Genomic DNA, 27,359 nt, shown 5'->3' with positions numbered 1-27,359 from the left:
CTGGGGGCTTGCTAGATATGCAGCATCTCAGCACCGCGCGCGCCCCGCCTGCGGGATCCCTGGGTGCCCTGTGCAGTCGTTTGCGAAGGCAGCTTTAAGTCCGCTTCACTGAGTCACGCGGGGCGCTTTAAAACGCAGATCCCCGGCGCCTGCCCTCGGACTAAGCGGTCCAGCGCTGGAACCGGGCTATCTACATTTTAACAAAGGCGCCTTCAGGAGGCTTTCGCGCCGGATCGCTGGCCTGCCTTCGCCTTCTGGTGAGAATGGCGATGCGGGTCGTCCCTCTAACCAGAGGTGGTGCTGAGCGCCCGGTTCAGGGGGCCCTTCTCGTCCTGGGATCCGGCCCGGGGCTTCGCCGACCGCGCGGCGCGGCCACCACGCAGCCAGCCCAGCAGGCGCGAGGGCCTGCGCGGGCGGGAGGCCGCCGGGGCTGCGGTGGAGGAGGCGCGGCGACGACGGCTGCTGCCCGGGCCGAGGTCGCTGTCGTCCACCAGCACGCTCTCCAGCACGCTGCGCAGTGAGCGCCGCAGCTTGCGCAGCAGGTCGGGGCAGGTGAGCACGTAGAGCAGCGGGTTGATCACACTGTTGATGAAAGCCAGGCTGGTGACGAAGGGCAGGCCTCGCCACACGAGCGGCCGCAGCGCCACGTCGCTGTGCGCGCGCGCCTCCAGCAGGCTGAAGACGTGGTAGGGCCCCCAGCAGAGCGCGAAGGCCGTCACCACGGCCGCCACCAGGCGCACGAAGCGGCCTGACCTCCGGCGGCCGCGTTGGCGCAGCTGCGCGCTCACTGCGATGTGGCTGGAGGCGATGATGGCCAGCGGCACCAAAAAAGCCAGCAAGAACTTGCTGACCGCCAGGGCCACCTGGCGCGAGTTGCAGGTGGCGTTGGGGTCGGGCCCGGGGTTGAGGAGCAGCATGTTGTAGTAGCACATGATGCGCCCGTCTTCCCGCGGGATGGTGTCCCGGAACACGAAGTAGGGCACGGTGTTGAGCACAGCCAGGGCCCAGAGCGCCAGGCAGACCTTGTGGGCCGCTGCCACCGTGCGGTGGTTCTGCGCCCACACGGGCCGCACCACCTGCAGGCAGCGGTCCAGGCTGATGGCGCTGAGCAGGAAGCCGCTGGCGAACATGTTGAGGAAGAAGATGGAGGAATGCAGCTTGCAGAAGGTGGTGCCCAGTGTCCACGAGTGGCCCACGGCCAGGAAGTAGGTGAAGAAGGGCAAGGTGGCGGTGGCCAGCAGGTCGGACAGCGCCAGGTGCAGCACCCACGTGGTGACCACGGTCTGGCGGATGCGGCAGCCCACCAGGAAGAGGATGAGTCCGTTCTCCACCAGGCCCAGCAGCGAGGCCAGCCCGTGCAGCACCACCGACACGTAGTCGAAGTAGCGGAGGCTGGAGTTGCTGTGGCTTTGGAGGCGGCTCATCTGCTCCAGGATGGGGCAGAGGGGCTTCATCGTGACGTTGGCCAACATGGCGGGCACTGCACTGGAGAGAAGGAGGCACTGAGGTGGGCAGTGCAGGGGTAACCAGGGACCCTGGCCAGGAGATGGGGGTCTGACTCATGAATGTTATTGATGAGGCCCCTGGGGATCAGTGAAGGTGAGCAAAGGCAGGAGGTTGGGGGGGATTACGTCTCGGCCCCCCCCTACCGACTAACCGTGCGTGCAACCCTGGGCAAGCCATTCAACCTCCCTGTGTCAGTCATAACATGGGCTAACTCAGAGGCTTGTTGGGAGAATGAAATGAATTTGTATAGATAAGTATTTAGAACAGAATCTGGCACACAGTAGCACCACATCAAAGTCATTGCGATTATCGTTAAGCAGATGGCCTGAGATCACATGGAGAAATAGGAACATTGTCAGACCAGGAAGGACTGACTCCTTTTCCCAGCCTCCGGAGAGCTGGAACATGACCGAAGCCTCACCTAAAGGGCAGGAGGGTTCAGCAGGCCTGGCAGATGGAAGGAGTCTCTGCCTTTAACAGATGCTGTCCTTCCCTGACTCACAGCACCCCCCAGACCTTGACTCTACAGATCCTCCTTGGGGCCCTTTGCTCCCACGGTGGTGGCTGGTTGGGTGTGTTGAGTGCAAACAGTGGAGCCAGCCCCTCCTCTGATAATCGAAGAGGAACTAAGATAAGAGCAAGAATGGCTGAGCAGGAGGGATTGCCAGATCGGGCCTCTGGAGACCCCATGAAAGACCTCTCCCCTGCCTGGATGGAAGCCTCAGCTGCTCTGCCTGCCCCAGGAAACCCAGCCTCTTCATTCATTTATTCACTCGCCCATGCACTCATTCAACAGATTAATTGAGCAACTACTCAGGGACCTGCTGGAGAAGCCAGCCTCTAGCAGATGGGCAGACACCCCAGATGTGCACGCCCACAGCCTCATCAGAAACCCGAGACCATCGGATGTAAAGTTGGCCGAGATCAGTGAGGGCTGAGGAGGTTGGGTAGCAGGGGTGGGGAGCTCAGAGTGCCCCCATTCCCCGCACGCCAGGACCGTGGTAGGTTTCTTACGTGGGCGCTCTCTTGCTCACAGCTCTACAAGAAAGATGCCAGTACTTCTCTCCATCCCATTTTGCAGACTCAAGTGTTTAAATAACTTGCCCAAAGCCACCCAAACAATGCAGACATGCAGACAAGTAACAGTTTAGCACTCAGCCCATTTTCTTTCCTCTCCCTCTGCTCTAAGAGATGGTGGAGGAGGACAAGAAGGAAAGGGGGTGTAGGGTGGTCTTCAGTATTTGTCTTTCCAGGGGAAACACTGTTGGTCAGGATTAGAAAGTCCATTCCCTTCTTCAGGGACCATGTTCTTTGTAAAGCGAGGTCCCGGGATATGACTCTAGAATTTTCCTGGCAGATGAGCCCCTTGGAGCTGGGGATCTGCAGGCAGGTGAGTGGGGAGCAGTTGGGCCCGTACTCCCTGAGAATGCTCACACTTCCTTACACTTTAGAGCTTATGGCGTAATCACACTCACAGTGACCCTATGAGACCCAACTTTTCAGAAGAGGAAACTGAGTTTTGGAGAAACAACTCATCCAACGTTCCTTAGCGGCAGCGGTGTGGCTGGGACCCCACTCCTCTCTTCAAGTCCAGCAGCTGTTTGTTCAAGTTCCATGGGGACACTCAGAGGGCACAGTCCTGCTGCATCCTGGGGACCCATCCCGATCGGTTCTCTGGCTGCACAGAGTCAGCCCCCAGCCTGCCAGGGTTCTGAGGGAGCCCAGCAGCGAGGGTTCTGCTTTGGCAGGGGGCTGTGGGCAGAGAATGCAAGCTTTTGGAGTCAGAGACTTGGGTCTGAATCCTGGCTCCTTGACTCCCTGGCTGGGTGAACTTGGGTCAGCGACCCTGAGACCACTACGTAAGCCTAGTTAATGCTGAAGAAGATGCTGGCCCCTCCTTTGAGTAGCAAGTCCCCTCTAGTCTTTGGTGAACCTAGCCCTCTCCATCCTAGCCGTTAACAGACCTCTTCCCTGGTAAAACGATGCCTTTTCTTGTGGGTCCAGAGAGGGCAGGCACGAGGGCTGCCCAGTCCCTGGGCCACTTCCTCCTTACCTGGGCGCAGAGGGAGGGGGCACAGGACTCCAGGCCTGGAGGCAGTCAGCTTCTGGTAGCAGCAGCTAGAGAGAGGAGGAGGAGGTAGGAGGAGGCAGCAGAATGAGGCTGAGGGAGGAAATAGCTCTCAGGACCAGAGTGTGTGCATGTGTGTGTATTTAGGGGTGGGGTGGGGTGGGGAGAGGCGGGGACAGCCAGAGGGTGAGTTGTCATACTGGTGTTCAAGTAACACTAATCTCCATTGATGGGGAAGGGACGTGCCTGCTGGCGGCCCCTGCTCACCCCTTTCCCTTCCCAGAAGCCAGTGCAAGTACCTTTGAGGGGAGGGGGGTGCCTGGAAGTGTGAGCCCCAGTGTGCAGAGGACAGTGCCTTTATAGTGGCCGGCATGCAGACGTGCGTGAGGAAGGAACAAAGTACCGTGCTATGGCAGCCCTGGGGTGCTAATATGCTAGTGCTATTTTGTGAGGATTAACTGGTATGTTAGCTAACAATAACAGAAAGTTATGTTCGGTCAGTCCCCAAGGTTGTACCCACTGCAGGTGAGACAGGAAGAGAGAACGGCACCAGGCCATCGATAACAATGGATCCAGAGGGACTGGGAGCCCTTTGCAGGTCCAGTCTCCAATACTAGAGATTCATGCCATTCAGCAAACATACATAGGAACCCCTCCCACATGTCAGATCTTCCACTTGGCTTTGGTGATGAAGAGATAGAGGCATAGTTTCTGTCCCTAAGTTGCTCATCATGAGGGTGGAGAGCAGTTGTGTGAAAAAGTTAGGAGGGCAAAGGTGGCAGGATATCCAATAAGACAGTGGGAGGGAGGAGTGGGAAGTACATTGGGTCTGTTGAAGAGGATCAGTGAGGGCTTCCCAGAGGAGGCAACCTCGGGTCAGGGTTTTGAAGGATGAATAGGAGTCTACCAAGAAACCAAAGGAAGAGATGGTATGCTAGAGGAGGGAGCGAACAGCATTAACAAGGGTGCAGAAACAGCCTGGTAGGTACAGGATGTAGGGAGGTGGTGATAAATACTGACTGATGATAGGACCTGATTAGAGAGTAGCAGAAATGAAGATGGAGGCATGAGCAGGGCCGGATCTCTGAGGGGTTTCTTGGCCATGTGAGGAGTCAGGCCTCCTCCTGTGGGTGATGGTGGCACCTGGGCCTCCTACAATGTCCTGTCACGCTGCTCCTCTACTGCATGTTGGCAACTCTGGGGTCTCCTGAGTAAGGGGCTGGAGGATCTCCAGGAAAGCCTCACCTGCTGCCTGCTGTGCATCGTACTTCCTGTTTTGTTGACTTCTTCTTCTTTTTGTTAAATAAGAAATAGTTTATTTAGGAGAAGTGAGCCATAGAAGAAATGAGCTCAGGAAACAAGTTACAGCAAAAGAAGGGCCCTTGGAGCATGAGAGAGAGAGATGCTCTGAGAGAGAAGAGGGAGCAGAGGTTTGGCATACTGAAGGGGAGAGGGAGCCCCGGAGAAACAAGGGGGTGGCATTAGGTGCAACAGCGCTCCGTAGAGAGAACTGCCTGACCGACTAGCTCCTATAGAGGCCAGAAAGGAGCGTGAAAACCCACTTGCTAAGGCAGGAGCAGAGGAGACAGCTGGGGAGAAAACTAGAACTACGGGATTCTCTGGCCCAGTCCCTTGACTGTTTCTTAAAGATGCTTAATGCCATGAGCATCCTCCTGGGAGCCCAGAGACGCTGATGATCCCAGAAAGGGGTCCTGCAGGCCGAGTAAGGGAGGAAAAGTCACATTCCAGGCAGCCATCGCAGCACATGCAAAGGCACTGAGGTGGGTAAGTGGATGGGATAGCTGGGGACACAGGGAAGTGTGCAGGGACCAGTGGGCTTTATGCTGGGGTCCGAGAGGCTTTGGGAGTCTGGACAGATCCCGAAGGCAGCAGGGAGCCATCAGAGGTCTGTCTGTTAGGCTCGGATTCATCTCTCCGGCTGCTGTAGGTGAGGTTGATACACAGATGGACCTGACCTTGGCTCTTTCTGTCTGACATAAAGTTCCAAGCTCTGGAAAAGGCTGTACTTTGGGGCCTAGGGCCTGTACCCAGAGCGTAGCTGTGTCTTTTTCTAGATCCTGGGGGTCACCACACAGGGCTGGGGCTGAAGACCTACCTCTCACCTTCCCAGGTGCTCATCCCAGTGCTCAGAGAAGCCAGGCCAGGACACCAGCTTCCTCGGGCCCCTCTCTCTCCCCTGAGTCTGTAAGCTCCCCAGGTAGTCCCTGGCAGCTAGAACAAGGCGCATCTTCCTTCTCTCTCATCCCCCAAATTATGTCAGGCAAGGCCCAGCCCCACTGAGGTCCCCACATCAGCATCGCGGCAGATGACAGCAAGACCTAATGACAGTGGCGGCTGGCTGTTGCGTGCCCACCACAGCAGCCTCTGAGCTGAGCCCTTCGCTCACTGTCCCTCAGACACTCACAGCGGCCATGGGGCCCCTGCTCTCTGCCAGCACACCAGGCTCAAGGACACAGAGTTTTCCACCCCGGGGGATCTCGCGGCACCTCCGCCCCTCCCCCAGACTTGATACAAATGCAAGTGGCCAGGCTGCACCCCAAACCTGGACATTGGGGATGCAGCAATCTGGGTTTAACAAGCCCCCCGGAGGCTCCAGTGCACACTCAAGTTGAGAATTTTAGGCGTTTGCCAAAGGCCCCTGGTAACCTTCCTCTGAACTCTGGACTCCGTGAGGGTCCACGTGGCAGACTTGGTGTCCTGCCTGCAGCAGCCTGACGCTGCGGAGGCCCCCACAAAGGTTCTCTGATTGGAGGTTCTCCTTCTCAGACTCAGCCTGAGCCTGTGTCTCCCGGCTGCTGGAGCCTCCTGTCCTCTGCTTCCAACCAGCGAGGCCTGCCCAGGGCCCCCGCTGCTCCTGGCTCTTCAGGGGATGTTCTCTGGGGAGTTTTCAGTGTGGTTCTGGGTTCCTGAAACCCTGGGAGGACGCGCGTCCTGTCAGTTCCCACGGTGGGAGTGCAGCCGGGGGTTCCCCAGAAGAATAAACATCACTGCCTTTTTCTTTAGAAAATGCCTGAGGGACCTGCATATCTGGAGGTCCCATGGGGACACCCTTAGCCCAATATGGGGGGTGCTGAGTTCCTAGCATGTTTTATTGAGCATTTCCAGGGTGCTGGGACATTGAAGGAATGGTCCTTAACCCCCAGAAGCTTCATCAGCAAAGGGGAGCAAAAACTGAGGGAGCAATTAAATGCAAACTTACGTAGGTCAGTCATCTTATCCTGGGGCTTTGAGTGCCCTTTATTTATTTTTTTAATATTTTTTTTAAATATATTTTTTGTTTGTTTTTTAGAGAGAGAAGGGAAGAGAGGGAGAGAAACATCAATGTGTGGTTTCACCTTGTGTGCCCCCAACCGGGGACCTCGCCCACAACCCAGACATGTGCCCTGACTGGGAATTGAACCAACGACCCTTTGGCTCACAGCCCGACACTCACTGAGCCACACCAGCCAGGGCTACTGCATTTTAAATAAAAGCTACATAGCCCTTGTCCCATGCCTATAGCCATTGCTCCTCCAGAGAGGAAAGAAACAGACTTTATGAGCACCTACCGTGTGCTGGGTACTCTGTGAATAAGGGCACCTCCTGACCCAGCCGGGAGGCTGACAGTGTTGCCCTGTTCACAGATGGCACACTGGGGCGCAGTGAGGGGAGGGGCTTACCTCTGGCCTGGGCTGCAGGGGTAGGAGGGGCTGCCAGGGTCCCTGCTCTTCCCACTGCCCCACCCTGCCTTCCTGGCCATGGAGCTTTTAGGGTCCCTCACAAACAGGCACTCACGCTGCCTGGCTGCCTCAGAGGGGCAGAGGGGTTTCTTCTCTGAGGATTACAGGGTCAGAAATTTATCCCCTCACAGTTCTGGAGGCCAGATGTCTGGAATCTTGGTCCCAGCAGGGCCACTGTCCCTCTCAGGTGTCCAGGGCAGGACCCTCCCCGTCCCGCCTCAGCCTCCCCATCACGTGACATCCTTCTCCCTGCACATCTCTTCTAAGGACATCCGTCGTTGGATTTAGGGCCACCAGATAATCCGGGTGATGTCTCGCCATCCCCTCCAGGATTGTTCTCATCCCTATTTTATAGATGAGGGACAGTTCTGTCCCTGCACTTCTGAGCAGTGACCACAGAATGGAATCCCAGGACTCTCAACTCCTCTGGCTGCTGCTCTCCCTGCTACCTAAAGCCCCGCCCCTGCCCCTCCCCAGGGAAAGTTCTGGGTTAGAGGAGAAAGCAAATAGGTATAGGAGTGATAGAGTTGCTGAGGGGCAGGATAATTACACGGTCTCAAAGTATTTCCCCATCATATACTTGCTATTTACAAAGAAGCATAGAACCTTACAGTGGAGAAACTGGGCAGAGCCTACCTACCCAGGGGATCAAATGTGCATCAGCAGTATTAGGACAAACCCTACTGAGAAAAACACAGCATTCTGACTGTTGAGGGCTGGACCGTGCCCCTCCCACCCCCCTTGACAGGTTGAAGTCCTAACTCCTAGGACTTTAGAATGTGACTCTACTTGGAGATAGGACTTTTATGAGGCGATTACGTTAAAATGTGGTCATTAGGGCAGGTCCCCATACAAGATGACAGGTGTTTTTATAAGAGGAAATTCGGACACACAGAGAAATTTAGATTTCCAACTTCCACAACTATGAGGAAATAAATATCTGTTTAAGCCACCCCATCTCTGGGATTTTGCTGTGGCAGCCCAGGCAAACTAATCAACCACCCCAAACGCCCCGCCTGAATCTAAGCAGGAGGAAACAGCAGATAAACCCACATGAGGGCCGTTCTGCAAAGCAACTGGCCTGTGTGCCTCAAAAATGTCAAGGGCACGAAGAACAAAGAATAACGGGGGAACTGCCTCACGTTGGAGGAGGCGAAAGCAACATGCTGCTGACCTTGGACTGGATCCTGGTCTAGGAAAACCAGAAAACAAAAAACTTCCTCTTTGGCTATAAAAGTCGTTACTACAGCAATCGATCAGTGAGTGAGGTTTGTAGATTACGCAATTTTGCCATAGCAATGCTGATTTCCTGATTTTGATCTTTTTACTGTGGTTACTTGTTTTTAAGAAATACATACTACAGGACTCATAGGGGAAAGGAGGAGTTAATTTTGTCTGCCACTAGCTCTCAGGTGGTGTGGAAGCGTGTGTGTGTGTGCGCGCGCGCGCGCGCGCGCGGGCACACACACAGAGAGAAAGAAAGCCAAAGCAACTGTAAAATAAAGTTATCAAGTCATGTTTGAGGAATCTGGACAAAGAGCATACAGGAATTCTTTGCAGTCGATTTGAAATTATTTCAGAATGAAAATCTGTAAACGTCCGTCATCCCGCAGGAAGAGTTCACCTCACCGTCCCCATCTCCCCTCCAGCCACACCTCTGTCCTGGCCCAGCTGCCCCTCTGCCATGACTCCAGCCTGCCGGAGCCCAGTTTCCAGCCCTCTCTCTGTCCTCATCTCCCCAAATTCTCTGTGCCTCAACACAGTACCCCCCACCCCATGCCCTGTGCCCATGGGCTTCTCCCACGGCTACTCAGCACCCTGTCCTGAAGCAACCCTCCCACCCCCCACCCACCCCCACCTGCTACCGGGGCCTCAGCTGGGTCGGCTCCCAGAGCCAGCTCACCAAGCTTCCCCATTTAAGCAGTAAATCATTACACAGCAATTGTCAACCAGCGCGGCTGAAGAGGCTCACCGGTGGGCTACAAGAACCTTTAAGCCCTGGCTGGTGTGGATTGAGCACCTGCCTGCAAACCAAAGGGTCATCGGTTCGATTCCCCGTCGGGGCACAGGCCTGGGTTGCAGGCCAGGTCCCCAGTTGGGGGCGTGTGAGAGGTAACCACACACTGATGTTTCTCTTCCTCTCTTTCTCCCTCCGTTCCCCTTTCTCTAAAAATAAATAAAATCTAAAAAACATGCAAGACCTGACTATTTAGTCAAGAGCACTGATCTCTTTTTCCCTTAGATTAACACAACAATAGCCGTCTGGTGTGAACAAATCAAAATTATACCTACCTTTTTTTTTGTTGTTGGATCAGCAAAAAAGATATTTTTGGTGTGCCGCAGAATTTTAATAATTAGTTTGTGTGTGCTTCAGGGCGAGAAAGGTTGAAAATCTTCGAGGGAAGCAGTATCAGCCCCAGTTCGCCAACAGGGATCCCAAAGCTCAGGGAAATGATGTGTCTCCCTCCCAGCTTGAACGTGGTTGCGACGGGATGGGGACCAGACCCCCTCACTGCCAAGCCCCGCACGCTCCTGCCGCTTCAGAGTGCACTAACCACGTGCGCTAGCCCTTGCCCACCTGGACTCTGCCAGGCCTGGGGCCAAAGAAATGAGGGTGGTGACATCCTTCCAGGATGACCCGTCATAATGAGCTAATCCCAGCAAGCCTGTGACTGTGCTGGGCATGCGGGAGCTGGCCAGGCTTCTGACTGTTTGGAAAAGGCTTTATTTCTCAGGACTGTTCTAGATGTGCAGAAAACCCGGGGAACAGCACGAAGAGTCCCCACGAGCCCTGCAGCCTGTCTCCCAGCGGCTGGCGCCTCAGGGCAGGATGGCACATGTATCGCGGTTAATGAGCCGAGGCTGATGTTGAGGCATAATATGAACTAAAGTCCGCTCCCTTAGCTGTTACCTAATGTCCCTTCTCTGTCCCAGGAGGCCACCCAGGAGGCCAGGTTACCTCTCGTTGTCCCTTCCTGCGAGTTTTCATCAGTAATAACCATGGTCATGTGAGTTGCCTGCACTCTCGGGAGAGCTCCATGAGGGGCCACTTACTCACCCGTTGCGTCCCACCCCCACCCAGCTGCAGGCTTCCAGGTCAGCGCCTGCCTGGGGGGGGGGGGGGGCTCTTCTGCCTGTCTGGAGGAATGGGGTGTAAACTCACCTGGCCCGCTGCCCTGCGTGGGCAGGGACGGGGAGAAGAGGGCAGTGGGCCTCAGGCCTGCAGCACCGCCTCCCAGCAATGGGTCCAGCCCACAGCCAGCCCCAGCCCCAGCCCCAGCTGTGAGGCGGAAAACCAGGGGGAGGGGGAGCTTTTGGAGCAGCCACTCAGGGCCCTGGCTGGGAGGGTACCTTCCCCACTGCCCCTCCAGGTGGGCCCGCTTTGCCCTTAGAAGGTCGCACCTGCCACCTTCCTTATATAAGTCCGGGCCCTCAGCTGGTCACGGCTGGGAGGGGCTATTGTGGGGTCCATGGTGTTGCTGACGGCAGGAGCCTTGGCCATGGCCTGGGATCACTGCATGGCCCTGCCGCCGCTGCTGCTGCCGCTGCTGCTGGCCACTGTGGGGCTGGGTCAGCAGCCACACCCTGAGCCTGGTGTCCCAGGCCTGTGGCACAGCTACGACTGTGGACTCAAGGGCATGCGGCTGATGGTGTTCCCTTGGGAAGGCCGGACTATTCGCTTCAAGGTGGTGGGTGAGTGCCAGCGGAATACCGGACCCCCCAGCCTGGGCTGCCCTGGGGAACCGGGGTCCTTTCCCTGTCCGCAGGAACAAGAAGAATAGGGACCTCCCTGCTGCCTGAGGGCAGCAGCCCGCACCCCCCACCACATAGGGTGGAGGCGGGAGGAAGGCTTGTTCCCAGCCGCCTCAGTTTCCGCGATGTCCCCGGGCAGCTTCTCCCATGTCAGTCAGTGTGCCTGGGAGTCACGTAGCCATTGTGCTGAGCTGTGGACTCCAGGCTCTGCCTGTGTCACTGCACCCAGCTGACGACGCCCAAGATGCTGGTCCACAAGCTGCTCTCTAAGTGGCAGGATGTGGCCTGGTATGGAAAAAAGGTGGGGGGCTTTGAATCAGGATTTGCGCCTGCAGCTTCTGAGCTGTGTGACCTTGAACAACCCATCTCAGCCCTCTGAGCCCGCGTTCCTTATCTGTAACATGGGAAGAGTGACCCCAAACTTGCCATGTGGTCTGAACAGGAGCGCAGGGGACATGTCCATACCCAGAGGAGGTCCTGGCTGTTCTGGGCAGCCCAGGTGGGGGACCTGAGACAGCCAGTTCACCTGGCAAACAGACTCAGCTCTTTCTATGAAACCCCAGGTTCGAATACTCATTGTGCCCTTATTGCATGCGCCTGGGAAAGCTCACCCGCTCTGTCCTCAGCTACCAAGATGAAATGACTTAAGTTTGAAAGAGCAGGTATAAAATACTCAGCCCCAGTGCCCAAGACCTACTTACTTCTCCACCATATTTTTGTTCCTGCCTGCTGCTGCGTGCTGTCAACAGGGAAGCCAAATTAGAAAGAGCCTGAGACCAGCTGGAGCCACCCATTTCCTCACAGATGTAGAAACTTGAGACCAGAGAGGGGAAGGGGTTTGCCCGAGACCACACAGCAAGGCTAGTAGCAAAGCTAAGGCTGGAACCCGGGTCTCCAGCTCCTGAGTGGGGAGTCCTCTCAGCAGACCCCAAAAGCCTCTGGCTTTACCCTTTAGCCTCCCTAACACCTCTGTACTATCCCTCTCTTCTCTCCCCCACCCCAGATGAATTTGGGAACCAGTTTGAGGTGAATAACTGCTCCATCTGCTACCACTGGGTTTCGGCCGCGCCCCTGGGGCCTGCAGTCTTCTCTGCTGATTACAAAGGCTGCCACGTGCTAGAGAAGGTAGGGGCCACTCAGTGCCCTGGGGGAGCGTCCCACAGCTGGGACCCAGCTAGGCCTAACACAGGGTCAGTCTGGGAGGCCCCTCATGCACCAGGGATGCATCGGTCCCTGAGATCACCGAGTGAGCTGGTGGACGAGGGGGACTAAGTCCTGGGTACCCACCCCCCAATCCAGCCCCTCCGCCTAATGCCCAGCTGGGCTCTCCATAGCCCGATGCTGAGTGGCCTCACCTAGCCGCTCTCCTATTTGCCTTCCCACCTGCAGGACGGGCACTCCCACCTGAGAGTGCTTGTAGAAGCTGTGCTGCCTGATAATCGCGTTGACATCGCACAAAATGTCACTCTGGTCTGTCCCAAACCGGACCCCACCTGGATGAGTCTGGATGGCCAGCTGGTGACACCCACCATGTCCTCACTTTCCACCCCACATACTCATTCCCTCCACCCCGCCGCAGAGCACAGCTCTGTGCACCCTTCCCCGGCCTCGCCATCCCTTGGATCCGGACCCACACACCCCACCTGGGGTCACCCCCATGGAGGCGTCTTGGAGCAATGGGAGGTGGACAAACCAGATTACATAGGTGCGAGGACTGGGCTGTGTACCCACACCCTGTGTCCGGGCCCTTCTGGAACATCAGGTGGTCTGATCGCTCATTACTGGCCACCTCCCTGCTTTCCCCCTGGAAGTCTGCTGCCCACTTGGCTGCTTCTCATGTCACTCTGTCACCAACCCTAGGTACCAATCTGACCCCAGAGCAATGTCAGAGGAACTCTGGCCACATCCCCTGCATAGTGAAAAGAAGCTCAAAGGAAGCCTGTCAGCAGGCTGGATGCTGCTATGATAACACCAGAGACGTCCCCTGTTACTATGGCAACACAGGTACAACTTTTCATGCCAAGCAGGGTCTGATCTCCTGAATCCTGAAGCTCTAGGAGGGCTTCCTCCTCTACCCTCTTCCTAGAAGAGCCCGACTCCGGAATAGACTGCAGAACGAGCTTTGCCCGGGAGTCCACACGGCCCAGCTTGCTTGCCAGGCGGTGTCCCAGGGAGTTAGTACCAGAGCTGCCCTTACATGTCCCCCTGGCTTCAGCTTCAGAACATCCCAGCTTGGGGTGATAAATCTGATGGTGATCTTCCTCTGACTATAGTTCAGTGGTGTGTTTCATGAAAGAAAATCTGGGTCTGTAACGGGTTTGCTCAAGCTGCCCCAGCCCAAGTGGAGAGTGAGAGAGACCAGGTGTCTTGACTTCTAGGCCAACACGTCACTACTATCCCCAGCCCCTCCCCAGGTGTCTGCCGGACAGACACTAGCCCCCCAGGCTCTGATCAGCCCCTTTTGTCCACTTTGTCCAGCGACTGTCCAGTGCTTCAGAAATGGCTACTTCGTCCTGGTGGTATCCCGAGAAGCAGCCTTGGCACACAGGGTCACACTGGCCAACATCCACCTGGCTTACGCCCCCAACAGCTGCCCCCCGACCCAGGAGACAGGGTCCTTTGTGGTCTTCCACTTCCCGCTCACCCACTGTGGCACCACAGCCCAGGTAGGCGCAGGGGCCATGGGCCGGGGCCCAGCACTGCCCCCTGGGGAGGCCCTCACCCAGCTGTCTCCTCCCACAGGTGGTTGGCAATCAGCTCATCTATGAGAACCAGCTGGCATCTTATATCAATGTCCAAAGGGGACCACAGGGTTCCATCACGCGGGACGGCACCTTCCGGTGAGGGGGCACCTTCCTCAGAAAGGCTGGGCTGTGGGGCTTGGGAGTGAAGGGCACATGGGTGAGCTTAGAACAGGCTTTGGAGCCGTCTGGGTTCATGTTCAAAGTTACCAGCTGGCTGTGTGGCCTCGTCCCAGCCTCCACTGGGAACGTAAAATGGGGTCTGCCCACACCCGGCAGGCAGAAGCCACCGCAGTGCCCGAATGGGCCAGAGCCTTTGTCCCTCTAAGAATTAAGCTCAGAAACTAAGCAACCACAAGTGAAGCTGAAAGTGTCCGCCTCCAGGACTCAGGAAGAAGGTGAGGCTGCTGCAGAGGCTGCCCCTGATCTCAGGAGTGACAGTCACCGATGAGGCAGAAGATGCCCGGGGCTGGGGCACTCTGAGGGCGTGATGGGGAGAGGAACAAAGGGAGAACCTCTCAATGAAAGGGGCCACTAGGACCTGCTGACTCAGGCGGCATAACCCCCCCAGGTGCCCAGGATGCGGGGGGGGGTGCCACCGAGGGAAACCTGTGCTTGTCACACCTGCCTCTGTACCCCGGGGTCCGGCACCAACATTGCCCTGTCCGCCCTGTGAGAGCTAATCCACTCACCAGGGGGTGGAGATATTCCATGCCCGGCACCAAGTAGATGCCCACCCTACCTGCCATGGGGGCTGGGGTGAGGTGCGGGCATCAGGGGTCCAGTGCCTTTGCTATTAAGAAACAGAAGTACCGATGGGAGTGAGGGGATGAAGCTGCCATGCATTAGACCCTTGGAGGGAGCTGGCCAGCATTCAGCCCAGTGGCCAGGGGTCCCAGAGGGAGGGAGGGAGGGGAGCAGCTGCAGCCCAGCAGGGGCACCTGGGAGGCTCCAGGAGGGAAGGCCTCCGGCCAGGGCAGGGATCCCTAAAGCCCTTCGGCAGCTACTTAGTGCGGGGGCCCCATCTCTGCCTGCAGGACGTCTCCCCCAGGAGCCCCAGCCCAGGCTCGAGCCCAGGGCTCTGTTTGAAGTAGAGGTAAAAGTAGAGCACTCAGGAGCCGGGGGTGATGTGAATGGGGTCAGGTGGGGCCAGCTACTCCTGCAGACACCTCAGGGTGTCCGTGCCAAGACTGTGCAGGGGCACTTCAGGCTAGCGAGGGACACAGACCCAGCGACAGACCACCTACCGCTACAGGGACAGTGATGACGCTGGGGTGCAGTCTTGGGACCCTGCAGCTCCTATCACAGCCCTCAGGGGGAGGGGGTTATTGCCATTTTAGATGAGGAAACTGAGGCTCAGGTTAAACCACTGCTTGTGGTCCCATGGGCAGTAAATGCTAAGAAGAGTCAAACCCAGCTCTGCCCGCCAGGCTTGACTGGCAGGTTCCCAGGGAGCCTCTGTCAGCCCCAGGCCCCGCCCCCATGCCACCACCCTACTGTCCTCTGGAATCAGAAGGCGGCTGGGCATGGAAGGCTTGCGCTGTCCCGGGCAGGTGAGGAAAGCAGAGGATCGGGGCGTGGGTGCAGGTCACCCTAGCGATTGCTCAGGGGGAATCCCACTGACCTGCTTGTTGCACCCACATCGTGGGGACCAGGTCTCCCGTGTAAGCAGGATGCGCTGACTCTGTCTTCTCCCTCCACTCTGTCACCTTTGAACTTCAGGCTTCACGTTCGCTGTATCTTCAATGTCAGTGACTTCCTGCCCCTCCAGGCATCTGTCTTCCCACCCCCTTCACCAGACCCTGTGACCCAGCCCGGAACCCTGCGGCTCCAGCTTCGGATCGCCAAGGGTACAGTGTCCCCCCACTTTCTCTCTGTGCCCCCACGTGTGAGACACACAGCCCCCGAGGCTCGCAATCCCCTCTCCCTGCAGACGAGAGCTTTCGTTCCTACTTCGAGGAAAGGGACTACCCCGTCGTGAGGCTGCTCCTGGAGCCTGTCCCCGTGGAGATCCGGCTCCTGAAGAGGACGGACCCCAGGCTGGTCCTGGTGCTGCACCAGTGCTGGGCCACCCCCGGCGCCAACCCCTTCCAGCAACCTCAGTGGCCCCTCCTGTCAGATGGGTGAGTGGTGGCAGGTGCCTGAGCCGCCCCAGGGCTCCCGCTGCTTGCCTCCCCTCCCCCGGTGGGTGGCTTCCTCGACTTCCCTCCTTCGCAGGTGTCCTTTCAAGGGTGACAGCTACAGAACCCGAGTCGTAGCCTTGGACAAGGCGGAGCTGCCTTTCCCGGCTCACTACCAGCGCTTCACCGTGGCCACCTTCGCGTTCCTGGACTCGGGCTCCCAGAAGGCCCTCAGGGGACCGGTAAGAAGCGCCGTGTTCTGTTCTGTGCCCCTCGTGCCTGCTGTCACCCAGTCCCTCCAGCAGCCTGCAAGCTGAAGCAGACAAAGGTTCTCAGATGGGCCTGGTTTTACCAAGCATCATGGAGGGTGGTGAGCCCAGGGAGGCCCCGAGGTGACCCGTAAACAACTCAGGTGGGAGGCTGGAAAATGCCATTGACCCTGAACTTGAGCTCTGGTCACAGTGTAGAGTGGCTTCGCTCTGACTCTAGAAGTAATGTGTTCCACATTAATTCTGCTTTGAGCTTTTAGAGCTTAGTAACTTCTTCAGAAGGTAACATGGATAAACAGGCATATTTAGGGTTCCTGCATACATACAAATGGCACATAGGCCATATACTACTATATAACTTATTCTACTGAACACGACATATCTTTCACATCAGTATACACAGATCCCTACATTTCAAATAGCTGCACGTTTATGACATTGGAGGTAGACAGACTTCAGGGGTTGGCACGTGAGGGTGGCTTAATCCACATCCCCACTGTGAGCTTCGTCCTGAGCCGACACCCTGACCTGCTCGGTGAAGGGCGTCACCGGCTGGGCCTCCTGCGGGCTGCTGCAGGGCAACTCCTGCTGCTGCTCCCCTTTCGGGAGCTGCCCTTGGCCTTGGGGTTCCAGGAGCGGTGCTAACGTGTCCGCCCCTCTGCCTCCATGACGAGTCACTGGGGGCCAGGCCTGACCAAGCCCCACCTTCTTGAAATTTCCTGTCAGTCACTAGCACAGGGAGCAAGACAGTCCTCCTGAGGGGCCCTGCAGTCGGGGGCAGTGTTGGTGGGACAGGCCGGGGGCTGGGGCTCCGCCAAGGGCAGTGCTTCCTGCCCAGGAGGACCTGGGCCATCGGGAAGGAGAGACACGTGGGTTCCAACCTGGGGCTCAGCACCTACGGCTCTGTCGCTCACCGGCAGGGGCTGCAGCCTCTCTCCTGATCAACGTGCCAGGTTTCTCCCGACCCGCCTGGGGCCTGGATCCCCTGCCTCTGCCTCTGTGCTTCCTCCCCGAGCGCCGAGCCTGCCCCACATTCTGACCTCCTCTTCCCTCCAGGTTTACTTCTTCTGCAGCGCCTCTGCCTGCTCCCCTTCAGGGCTGGAGAACTGCCTCACCCCCTGTGGCTCCAGGACCACAAGTGAGTCTGGGGTGGGGGTGGGGGGGTGTTCTGCATTCTTTCATACATCTGGTCCTGGCTTCTGGGACCCCCTCCCAAGATGCAGCTCCTCCCCTGGGCAGGAGAGCGGCGATCCTCGCGTCCCCAAAGTGACGGTGCGGAGCCGCAGTACCTCGTGAGCTCCCCAGGGCCCGTGAGCTTCGTGGATTCTTACAGGAAGGAGACTACGCTGGGACCCTCAGGTACCAGGGCCCGTGGGTGGGCTCCTCCCGCCTGGGCCACCAGGGCGCATTGACCAAACAGATGCTCCAGCCACAGTCAGGGCAGGAGATGCTGTGACTTCATTCAGTGGGGAACAGATCCAGCAGCTTCGGCGCTGCCCTGAGGTCCCACGGGTCTGGCGTGGAGGGGGCCTCACCCAGCCCTGACAGCCTCAAATCCTCCTCTGCAGGCTCCACCGGGAACTCCAACCCAAGGTCTCTCCTCTGGGTGGTCCTTTTGCTGGCGGCTGTCGCTCTGGTCCTGGGGATCGGTGTCTTCGTGGGCCTGCATCAGGCCCGGGCGCAGAGGCCCCAGGGAACGACAGAGGGTGAGCGGGCTCAATAAAGCGTTGTTTCAAGCCTCCTGACCTGGGTGTGGAGCGTTCTTTGTAAAGACAGAACAGAATGCTTCCTCGTCTTAGAAACTCGCTCCTTAGGGTCGGCTCTCTCCTTTCACAACTGCCTCTATTACAAGTACTGGGGAGAGTCCCACGTGCCCCACGCCTGAACTTGGAAGACGTTGCCTGTCAGCGAGGAAAGGTAGCACTCCAGGCAGAGAGCACGGGACAGGTCAAGGTAGAGGAAGGTAAAATCATGACAGTCATGAGCCATGGAAACTGGGAGTCAGGAACCTGACAAGGCTCATGGCTTAGGAAGACCTGTCACCTCCCCACAGACACAGGTGTTCTGACTAGGCGCCCCCAAAGCACACTGCTTGGCTGCCATCACAGATAAGGGGGACCCAGAGCTCCCGGGACCGAAAGAACTGAAGCCAAGTTGAAGGAGACCCTCCCACTAAAGGATGTGAGGCTATTCTGACCCCCAGCCTCTGGCCCCCTCCCTTGGCCCCCAGGACTAGCTGCAGAGGGATGGTGGGCACAGCGTGAATAGCATAGCCCCCGGACAGGTCAGAGCTGGTGCTGGCTGGGCTGCTGACCTTTGTTTGCCCGTGTATGGCATGGCCTTCACCTCTGACTTGGCAGCAAAGAGCTTTCCAGACTGACGTGCAGACCTAGGCTGGGCATGTGGCTGGGGAGGGTAAAGGACTCAGCTCTGGCGGGCAGAGAATAACCTGGTAGGGAAGTCAGAACTTGGGTGCAGACACCCTCTGGGCCTTTGGTAGGGCGTAAGCTGAGAGCACCCACACAAAGGGCACTGTAGTGCTCAAGCCAGGCCAGTGGCCTTGACATTGTGCAGGGCTTGCCTGCTCTGGCCTCTTCCCTTCCCTTCTGTTTTCAGGATGCTGACCAAACACAGGGACTCCCATGCTGGGCTGCTTGAGTTACCACCCTGGCTCTGTCCCTTATTAGCAGCTGTGTGATAATGGACTGACAGCAGTCCCTCTCTATATCGCGGTTCACTTATCGCGGCCTCACTGTATCGCGGGATTTAAAAAATATATTTAATTTATCGCGGATTTTTTACTATATTGCAGGATTTTGCAGTACTGTATACATATGTTGTTAAAGTTACGTAGGTTTGAGAGTGCAGAATGTTTAAGAGCGTAAGTAGTGTTTATAAAAGTGTGGAAAAAGTTAACAAGGGAGTGGGAAAGGTTAATAAGGGGCTGGGAACGGTTTATAAGTGTGAGGGAAGGGCTTATAAAGCCTTAAAATATATATAAATACTAAAATAAATGTAAGGTTCCTACTTGGCGGATTTTCACCTATTGTGGGGGCTTCTAGAACGTAATAGCCGTGGTAAGTGAGGGAATACTGTACTGAACTTTTCTGGGCTTCAGTTTCCTCACCTGTATCCCCAGACAAGTGTTAGAGAAAATGAGTTAATAGGTACGGATCCTTAGACTAGTACGGAATAGTCAGCCAACATTTACTAAATGCTATTAACTGCTAGAATTTCCTCTTCTTCCTACCCCAAACTTGATGCTTCCCTTCTTTCTCTTTCTCCTCTTTTCCCTTTCCCTCTTTCTTGACAAGTTTACAGCCCACATTGAGGAAGGGCTACAGGAAACAGCTGCCCGCAGGCTTTTCTAGCTGGAGGCAGAAGACCAGGGCACTGGGGCGGGAAGCCCCGGACCCTTGCTCTGGAAGCCAGTTAAGTAACACCCTAATCTGGAACTGTCTTCCCATCTGCGGCCAGGGATGAAGCGCTGTCCAACCTCCTGGCCTGTGCAGGGGCCACAGCAGGTACTTTCAGGATTCGTGTGAGGTGAGAGAGAGTGCTTGGCCTGGTTGTTGGCTGGAGGAGCCAGGCTGGCTTGCTCTTAGAGGTCAGGGCTCTGGTTCCGGTCCCCAGCATCCTCGCTTCCTTCCTACGACTCCCTTCATTGCACAACAGGGAAGGTGCTTCTAGAAATGGTATCGGTGCTGTGTTTAAAAGAAGCACGATCCTATAAATACCACGTAGAATCACACAACTGACCTCTAACTTTTTTTTAAACACAGACATCTTGTGTCATATTTAATAGATAAATTTTCCTCTGTAATGTAGTTAAACTATGTGATACAGTCGATGGAAACCAAGTCTATTGTTAAGGGTAACAAGTATTGAACACAATTATGTCAGCATGTAATTCTTTGTACACTGTCTTCTTGGAAGAAGTTCTTTGAACTGCTGGGTCAAAAACTGTGTCCCTCCTGACCATCCAGCTCTGGGACAGTGCAGGCCTGTTCTCCCACAGCTTGGCCACCACAGATTTTATCATTCTAAATCTTTGCCTATCTGAGCATCACAAGGCAAAAAGCACTGACGACTTAAAATAGACTTCTTTGCCCCGACCAGTGGGGGTCAGCGGGTTGGACAGCATCCTGCAAAGTTTGATTCCCAGTTAGGGCACAGGCCTGGGTCATGGGTCAGTCCCCCGTTGGGGCACATACGAGGGGCAATAGGTGGATGTTTCTATCCCTCTTTCTCCCTTCCTTCCCTTCTCTAAAATTAAAATCTAAAATAGACCCCTTTGATGAGAAGCCAAGCATCTTTACGGCCACTTGCGTCTTATAAATTGCCTCTTTGTGTCTTTCCTCGTCTGTAAAGAGCTTTCACTAGATAAGGGGTCAAAATCCTCATCTCACACATTTGCCACTGAGTTGGCCATTGGGTTTCCTGTGTGGGGTTCCTCCATCTGCTGTTTAAGAGAATTACATAACAGTGAATATTTATTTCTCCCTCATATTCAAATATGGCAATCTTCCCCTCCTGATATCATCTTAAAAGTATCCATTTTTCTCACAATACTTCTGTGACAATGCCCGTGTTTCCCTCCTGTCAAATGTACACAGGAACAAGATTTTGGAAAGGTAACTTTGGTCACTGACATCTAAGTGGCTCGTAGCTTTTTCTCAGTACTTCTGTGTCAAAGGGTTCTGTTTGCGAACTACATGCACGGTGAAGACTGCTACACAGGTTCCCAGGATCTCCCTACAGGGAAGCAGTAGAAGCTTTGACTTTTCTGAATATCAAAATCTAGCCGGAAGGTTGTCCAACTTAAAACATCCTTCCTCCCCTAAAACCACCTCCTGGCACAAGCAGGGGACCTGAGTGAGCCCTGAGAACATGAGTCAGACCCGATGGGGTGATAACAAACCACGTTTGCTGACCTGTGGCAGGAAGCAGAGCTGCTCAGGGGCCTGCCAGGTTTTCTCTCTTCCTTCCCTTTTAGGGAGGGGGCCGGGGCAGTGGCCACAGCTAAGCAAGACCCAAGGGACTCCCCGCCTCTCCATCAATCTCCAGGCTCCTTCCTACTTACACTGTGGTTGAGATCAAATTAATGCCATGGTGCTTCGTCTTAGGCTGACGCAGTCCCCCACTTATTTAAGTAAAACTGAACTCCTTAAATGGTGGCTCCATGCCCAGACCCTTCTGCCAGGGCATTTCCCAAACAAGCGCCACCTCTGTCTCAGCAGTAGGAAGGCGAGGGACCCAGATCAAACTTCTGGCGTGAATCCAATGGCAGATTATACACATACAGCTTTAAAACATGTTGAAATCCTTGCTGAGCTAACGTGGAAGAGAAAAAGAAAGAAAAAAAAGATACACACCTAGGACAAAAATAAAATAACAGTAAAAACTCTGGGGAGTAAAACCAGCTTCTATTCCGGGCCTTCCACAGAACCCTGGAGGCCTTGCCGTTCTGCTTGGATGACTGCAGGGCCTGCAGGGCAAGTGCAGAGCCTGCCCGAGGTGGGAGCCTAGACACAGGGCAGCTGTCAGAGCCGGGACTCCGCAGGGCATGGTGCTCACTATGGCAGGGAAGGGGAGATGCGCCCACTGTACACAGCGGGACCAAGGGAGCTTTATTTACTTATTTATTTTTAAGGTTTTATTTATTTTGAGAGAGAAGGAAGGGAGGAGAAAGAGAGGGAAAGAAACATCAATGTGTGGTTGCCTCTCACACACTCCCAAGTGGGGATCTGGCCTGCAACTCAGGCATGTGCCCTGACTGGGAATCAAACCTTTGGTTCACAGGCTGGTACTCAATCCACTGAGCCACACGAGCCAGGGCAAGCTTGTCTATCTTAACCTTGGTGCTGGACGGAATTAAAAAAAAAGTCTTTCCTGAGAATTAAAAGTATGAGTCTCCCTTCTCTGGTGAATGCAGTCCAAATTCTTAGAATAGGGCTGGGGGTGGCGGGACTCTTAAAGGTTCACTTTGGAAAAAAAAAACTCAAGAGCTGACTGTAATTTAAAGTGATCCCAGGGTGATGATTAACTTAACGTGATCCCTCGGCTTCATCTAAAAAGATGTGATTTCAGTCTCAAAGAATTCTCATGAAATCACAAATAAAATGAGCACGTCCCAAACCAGAATCCAGAATCACAAGACGCCACAGCAAAAAGTCAAGGCACACACTGGGAAGATAGTTACAACACTGTGACAAAGGATCACCAGCCAAAATATATGTATATTTTAAAACCTGCTACAGATCAATAAGAAAAAATAAAGACAACCAAAATAGAGAAACAGGCCAAGGACACAAGGAAGCATGTTGTAAACAATAAACTCAAATGGCCTGCAAGTGGATGAAAAGATGTTCAATCTAATTAGTAATCAGGATATGAAGATTAAACTTCAAGATACTATTATATACCCACCAGATTGGTGACAATTAAAATACTAAGGGGTGGTGAGGGTATAAAGACAGGAGCACGCAACCGCTGTTGATCAGTGTAAACTGGTACAACCATGTTGAAAATATTTGTCATTACCTATATTATCTGTACATAATAAATCCTCTCCTAGTTAATATCCTAGGAAAAACTCTTGCACCAAAACATTCACAGCAACATTGTTCATAATAGCAAAAAAAAAAAAAAAAGAAAGAAAGAAAAAGAAAAAAAAGAAAAAACCCTCATCAGTCCATTATCAACAGTAGGACATACAGCCCTGGCTGGTGTGGCTCAGTGGATTGGGTGCCAGTCTGCGAACCAAAGGGTGTGGGAAATGTCACGGGTTCAGTTCCCCAGTCAGGATACATGCCTGGGTTCAGGCCAGGCCCCCAGTTGGGGGTGTGCAAGAGGCAACCACACACTGAGGTTTCTCTCCCTCTCTCTCCTCCTCCGCCCTTCCCCTTCTCTCTAAAAATAAATAAATAAAATCTTAAAAAGAAAAACCAATCGAGGACATACTACTAAATGCGTTGTGGTATATTCCCATAAAGGAATTCTACAGTGGACGAGGTAAGGGTTAACCTCTCCGAGGTTCGTCCTTTGGAGGCTGGCCTCCCAGGAAAGGAGTTGGCCTCTTACGAGGCTCCAGCCACTGTCAAGCACCCAGGGCTCTGGTCGGTTACAGAGCTTGGATCCCCCCGGCCCCTAACGATGTCAGAGTTGGGGCTGGCGCGTCCCCAGTCATGGATGCAATGCAGCCGCTGGCCTGTCACACAAACAGCTGCCCCCACACAGTCTGAACCTGAGACCCGTGATCGTGGCAGAGGAAGCGCTGCTGCAACCCCCCAACACAGCACTGAGCTGGCAGATGGAGCTGTCACCAAGCTGCTGTCACATCCTACTGCCTCTTCCCCTTATGACAACGGAGGAGAGCAGGAGCTCACCGCAGCCCAGGGGTGGCCCAGGGGCGGGGCGCCCTCTTCCTACGGCGCGCAAGGCCGATGAATGGTGGGCAGGACTGCGCGTCCGTGACTGGTCCCCGTCTCAGTGAAGCCCGTCCGTCCAGTCACCTGGTGGTGTTCGGCCACTTGCTTTCGTTTGCACAGTAGTGAATGAGCTACAGTTCCCTGTGTCACTACAGGTCAACCTCAGGAACGATGTCCAGCAAACGAAGTCAAAGAAAGCAGGTTTAATGATTTCACTTATGTAAACGTCAAACATAAGCGGAAAAGAAAAACCAATAGAGCAGTCAAATGATAAAGTGAAAGAATCATCAACCCTGATTTCTGGACAGCGGTTTCCTCTGCGGGGTAGAGGGGCGTCCTTCATGGAAGAACAGAGGGCCCGGCCCCCAATACTGTCCTTCTTAAGCTGGGTGGTGGATATAAGGGTGTTTACTATTCTTTAAACTGAAAAGGCATGTTTTAGACACTTTTAAATGAATGTTTCACAATGAAAAAGCAGGACAAAACACTGAAGATGTGGAAGACCTGTTCCATGTTTTGAACATCTTCGCGTGAGATTTCAGACTTGACGCTGCTCAGCAGCCTCGTGGCCTTAATACCATCAGGTGGGCATTTCTCCAACCTTCTTGCCCCCACCTGCCCAACCATCTCTTCTCTTCCTGGCCTTGGCCTTGAACCTGCCCTCATCCCTCCTTACCTCAGCAAGGCCTCTCCCCACACCAGCACCTACTCTGTTCCTCTCCTGTGTCCACCTAACAAACTTCTGCTTCTTCGAAATGGGCCTATGTCACCTGTCCCCAGGCTTACCTGCCTCTCAGAACAGCTGCACACCCACCTCAGGGTGGCACCTCCATCAGAACTCTAGTCCCACGGCTGTGTTCATGGGCACAGCCCCACCACCTCCTGCCTGGATTCTGTCCCAGCCACTCAGGGTCATCAGAGCCACACGCATGAAGAAGGCGGAGGCAGTCCAAGCCTTCACGACACCGGCGTCGAGAGGGAAGGGCCCCAGCCCCCAGCAGTGTCCCTGACTGCCACTGCCAGCGGAAGCGAGGACAGTGACCAGCCGTGGAGTGCTCCCAGTGTGCTGTCCACACGCGCCAGCTCACTGATCCGGATCGGCTCTGTGGAGTCGGCACCACGAAGTCAGACAGAGAGACCAACGCAGGGACACATGTCACAGAGCGTTGCTCAAGGGGGCTTCTGACCCCCAGCGCCCACATTTAACCACACGATGCTCCTAGGAAACGCGAGTGGGTCATCAGCCGTCCGTTCCTGTCTCAGGTGATCATGGGATAGTCAGCTTGGTCTCTGAAGCCAAACGACTTAAACCCTCAGCCCCAGCACTGACTGGGTGGCTGAGAGCCAGTGCACTCTGAGCTGGTCTGGCCTGCAGACGGGAGGACAGCGCCTGTCTGGCAGGGTTGTCCTTAAGAGCTAGGAGTCCACCCTGGGGCCATGGTTATGGGGCTAGCGTGACTACAGTGCCCTCAGGTGGCCGCCTTGGCCAGCGCACCAAGGCTGACATGGTAGCCATGCCCTCACCTTCAACAGCGGGGCTTGCCTGGTGGCACAGATCTTCAAATGACAAGTTCATGTGGGATGCAATAAGAATTCATTACACCTCCCACCGATCTCCCTTCAGACACTTAGGACTACGGACTGCTCCTGGACCCTAAACACAAACCTCATGAACCTGACAATATGGGTCCAGAAAAGGCACGGCCTTTAGCACCCACTGGGACCCACTTCTAAAAGGTTCACCTACAAGGCAGCTGAGCCAAACTCTGGAGCTGTGACAGGTCGGGGGTGACAGCTCTCCAGTTGATCTGGGTTGAAATAACTACCCCCCTCCTCTCACGTACCAACGAGAGACATGGAGCCTGGGCTTCGGAGAGCCCCCCAAGGGGAATGACAGCGATGAGTCCATGGCCCCACCCCTGAGATAAAAACCTAATTGAGGCAAATGCATAAACACCTCCAAGGTTACGTGGTCCCAGCTACGCCAGAGCCATGGACCTTGTGGGCTGAGCAAGGTCACTCACCTGCCAGGGCGGGTTGGGCACCAGAGGCTTCCTGGAGTCGGCCTGTCTTCGGGAAAGGAGGCCCCAGGGGGAGCAGAGTGGTCGGTAGAAGCAGCAGTAGCGCTGACAGAAGTGTTAGCAGTGGTAAAACTTAGCAGTAACACAAGCAGTGCTGGTACTAGTGGTAGCAGTAATAGTAATGGAAAGAGTAGCAGCAATTAAGATACAGATGGCACTTATTACGTGCAGTCACCGCTGTAGGCACTTCTCGTCCACGAACTCACTCACTCCTTACACTAAGTACAATATCCCCCCATCTTATGAAGCAACTGGACAGGAGTTAGAGCACCTGCCCAAGGTCCCACACTAAGTGCGACAGCCAGAGCCTGTGTCCGGAGTCCACGCTCCTACCTCCTAACCTGGACTGCAAAGGAAGAGGCTTGAGGCCCCACCAGGGGGCCGTGGAACAGCTCAGAGCTGCTGCACAGCAGGTTGTTTCAAGAATAACTTGTGACCGTGTATGCACAGCGCCTAGCACACAACTCTTCTGTTGACAGGAGGGCGGACAGATGGCGGACAGAGATGAAAGCATTTCAGAGCCTCATGACCCAAACACTGGACTCCCAGAGACCAGGCCAGCCAGGCCATTTCCTCTAGGCCAGTGGTTTGGAACTGACTGGGGTGGGGGGAGCTCCAGGCCCTCGTGCATGTATCCCATGCCCCTCCCATCCCCACAGAAAAACACGCACATGCATGGGCAAACCACACGCTCCTACCCACCCACGGATCCCCCAAGAGCCCTTGTCCATCTCTTTAACTAGTTTCCCAGGAAGGAAGTCAGACCTTATGAACACATAGTAAGATCGGGCCAGAAACCATTAGGTGAGTGTTATGCTAGCCCTGGGGTCCCACTCAGCCTCAGGACGCAACCCACCCGCCCCTCCCCCACCAGGCATGGCGCCGCTCTACACAGCTCTACCAGTCTGCCCTTCTTCACTCAGCGATTTCCCTTCTTCCTCCTGAAGTTTGCTCCAACGCAGAATGGCACAAGGGTCTTATCTTTACAAAGGACAACCATACTTTTCAAATCATAATACATACATACCTCAAACTGGCTGAGGATGCATGACTAATGGCCAGTGCAGGCTGGCAAATGTTGGAAAACTGGTGTTCCAAACCCGGCCTCATCACCCTACTCCTGGAAAGTTGGCCCTAAGAACCCAAAAAAGGGGCTGATGCTTGACATGCTCACCACGGCACTACCTACAAACACATAAAACTCTGGCCTGTTTCCTAAAAGGCGAATTCAGTGGACAATGAACAGGGGTGGCAGATACACATAAAGGCTTTCCAGGTCAAATATTTGAGGAAATTGTTTTAAACAGTTAAGTGGTTTCCTTCCTGTAGCCGTTTTCCAAGGTTTTACTAGCTACTAAGCAGGCTGACCCCTCCACAGGAGATACCACGTGCCCAAACCTACTTGACCACAGAGCACTGACCCAGCAAAAACGCTGATGGAGGTCTTCTGTTTTATCAGTATGGACTCTGCTTTGAGCCGCAGCCCCTTCCAGGTAATGCCCAGTCTTTGCTCCCCTCCCTCCATTTCCTTCTCTACATCACTAACTCCCACCGCCTCCGCTCATGTTCTCTTCACCCATCCCTGCCAGGATTCCATCCCGAGCCGTCCAGGGAATTGCTCCACAAGGGTACTAAGGACCTCCCTGGCCAG

The 27,359-nt window shown here is 55.1% G+C and overlaps 2 protein-coding genes across 3 annotated transcripts; one reads left to right on the top strand and one right to left on the bottom strand.

Annotated features, from left to right (window-relative positions):
- Positions 1–44: 44 nt before the first annotated feature.
- Positions 45–3,667, bottom strand: PTGDR2 (prostaglandin D2 receptor 2). Of its 2 annotated transcripts, none has more exons than XM_090260850.1 (2): positions 3,560–3,667; positions 45–1,480 (listed from the first exon to the last, which is right to left on the bottom strand). In XM_090260850.1, exon 2 carries the CDS (start codon positions 1,470–1,472, stop codon positions 285–287), a length of 1,188 nt encoding a protein of 395 aa, XP_090116976.1. In that variant the 5' UTR covers positions 1,473–1,480; positions 3,560–3,667; the 3' UTR covers positions 45–284. The 2 variants fall into 2 exon arrangements, with proteins under 2 accessions (XP_090116976.1, XP_090116968.1); XM_090260842.1 differs by having other exon boundaries at positions 45–1,485; positions 3,560–3,616.
- Positions 3,668–10,818: 7,151 nt separating this feature from the next.
- On the top strand, positions 10,819–17,942 carry ZP1 (zona pellucida glycoprotein 1). The gene is made up of 12 exons (XM_090267475.1): positions 10,819–11,007; positions 12,071–12,192; positions 12,457–12,772; positions 12,928–13,071; positions 13,546–13,733; positions 13,810–13,907; positions 15,531–15,658; positions 15,742–15,931; positions 16,026–16,170; positions 17,254–17,335; positions 17,437–17,556; positions 17,766–17,942. Exons 1-12 carry the CDS (start codon positions 10,833–10,835, stop codon positions 17,918–17,920), a joined length of 1,863 nt encoding a protein of 620 aa, XP_090123601.1. The 5' UTR covers positions 10,819–10,832; the 3' UTR covers positions 17,921–17,942.
- The last annotated feature ends 9,417 nt before the right edge of the window (positions 17,943–27,359 follow it).

Source organism: Furipterus horrens, unplaced genomic scaffold, assembly GCF_987537825.1.
Source record: "Furipterus horrens unplaced genomic scaffold, mFurHor1.1.pri manual_scaffold_2, whole genome shotgun sequence".
In the NCBI taxonomy this organism is placed as follows: Eukaryota; Metazoa; Chordata; class Mammalia; order Chiroptera; family Furipteridae; genus Furipterus; species Furipterus horrens.
The sequence above is the reverse complement of the archived record's forward strand: the minus strand, read 5'-3'. Positions and strand labels throughout refer to the sequence as shown.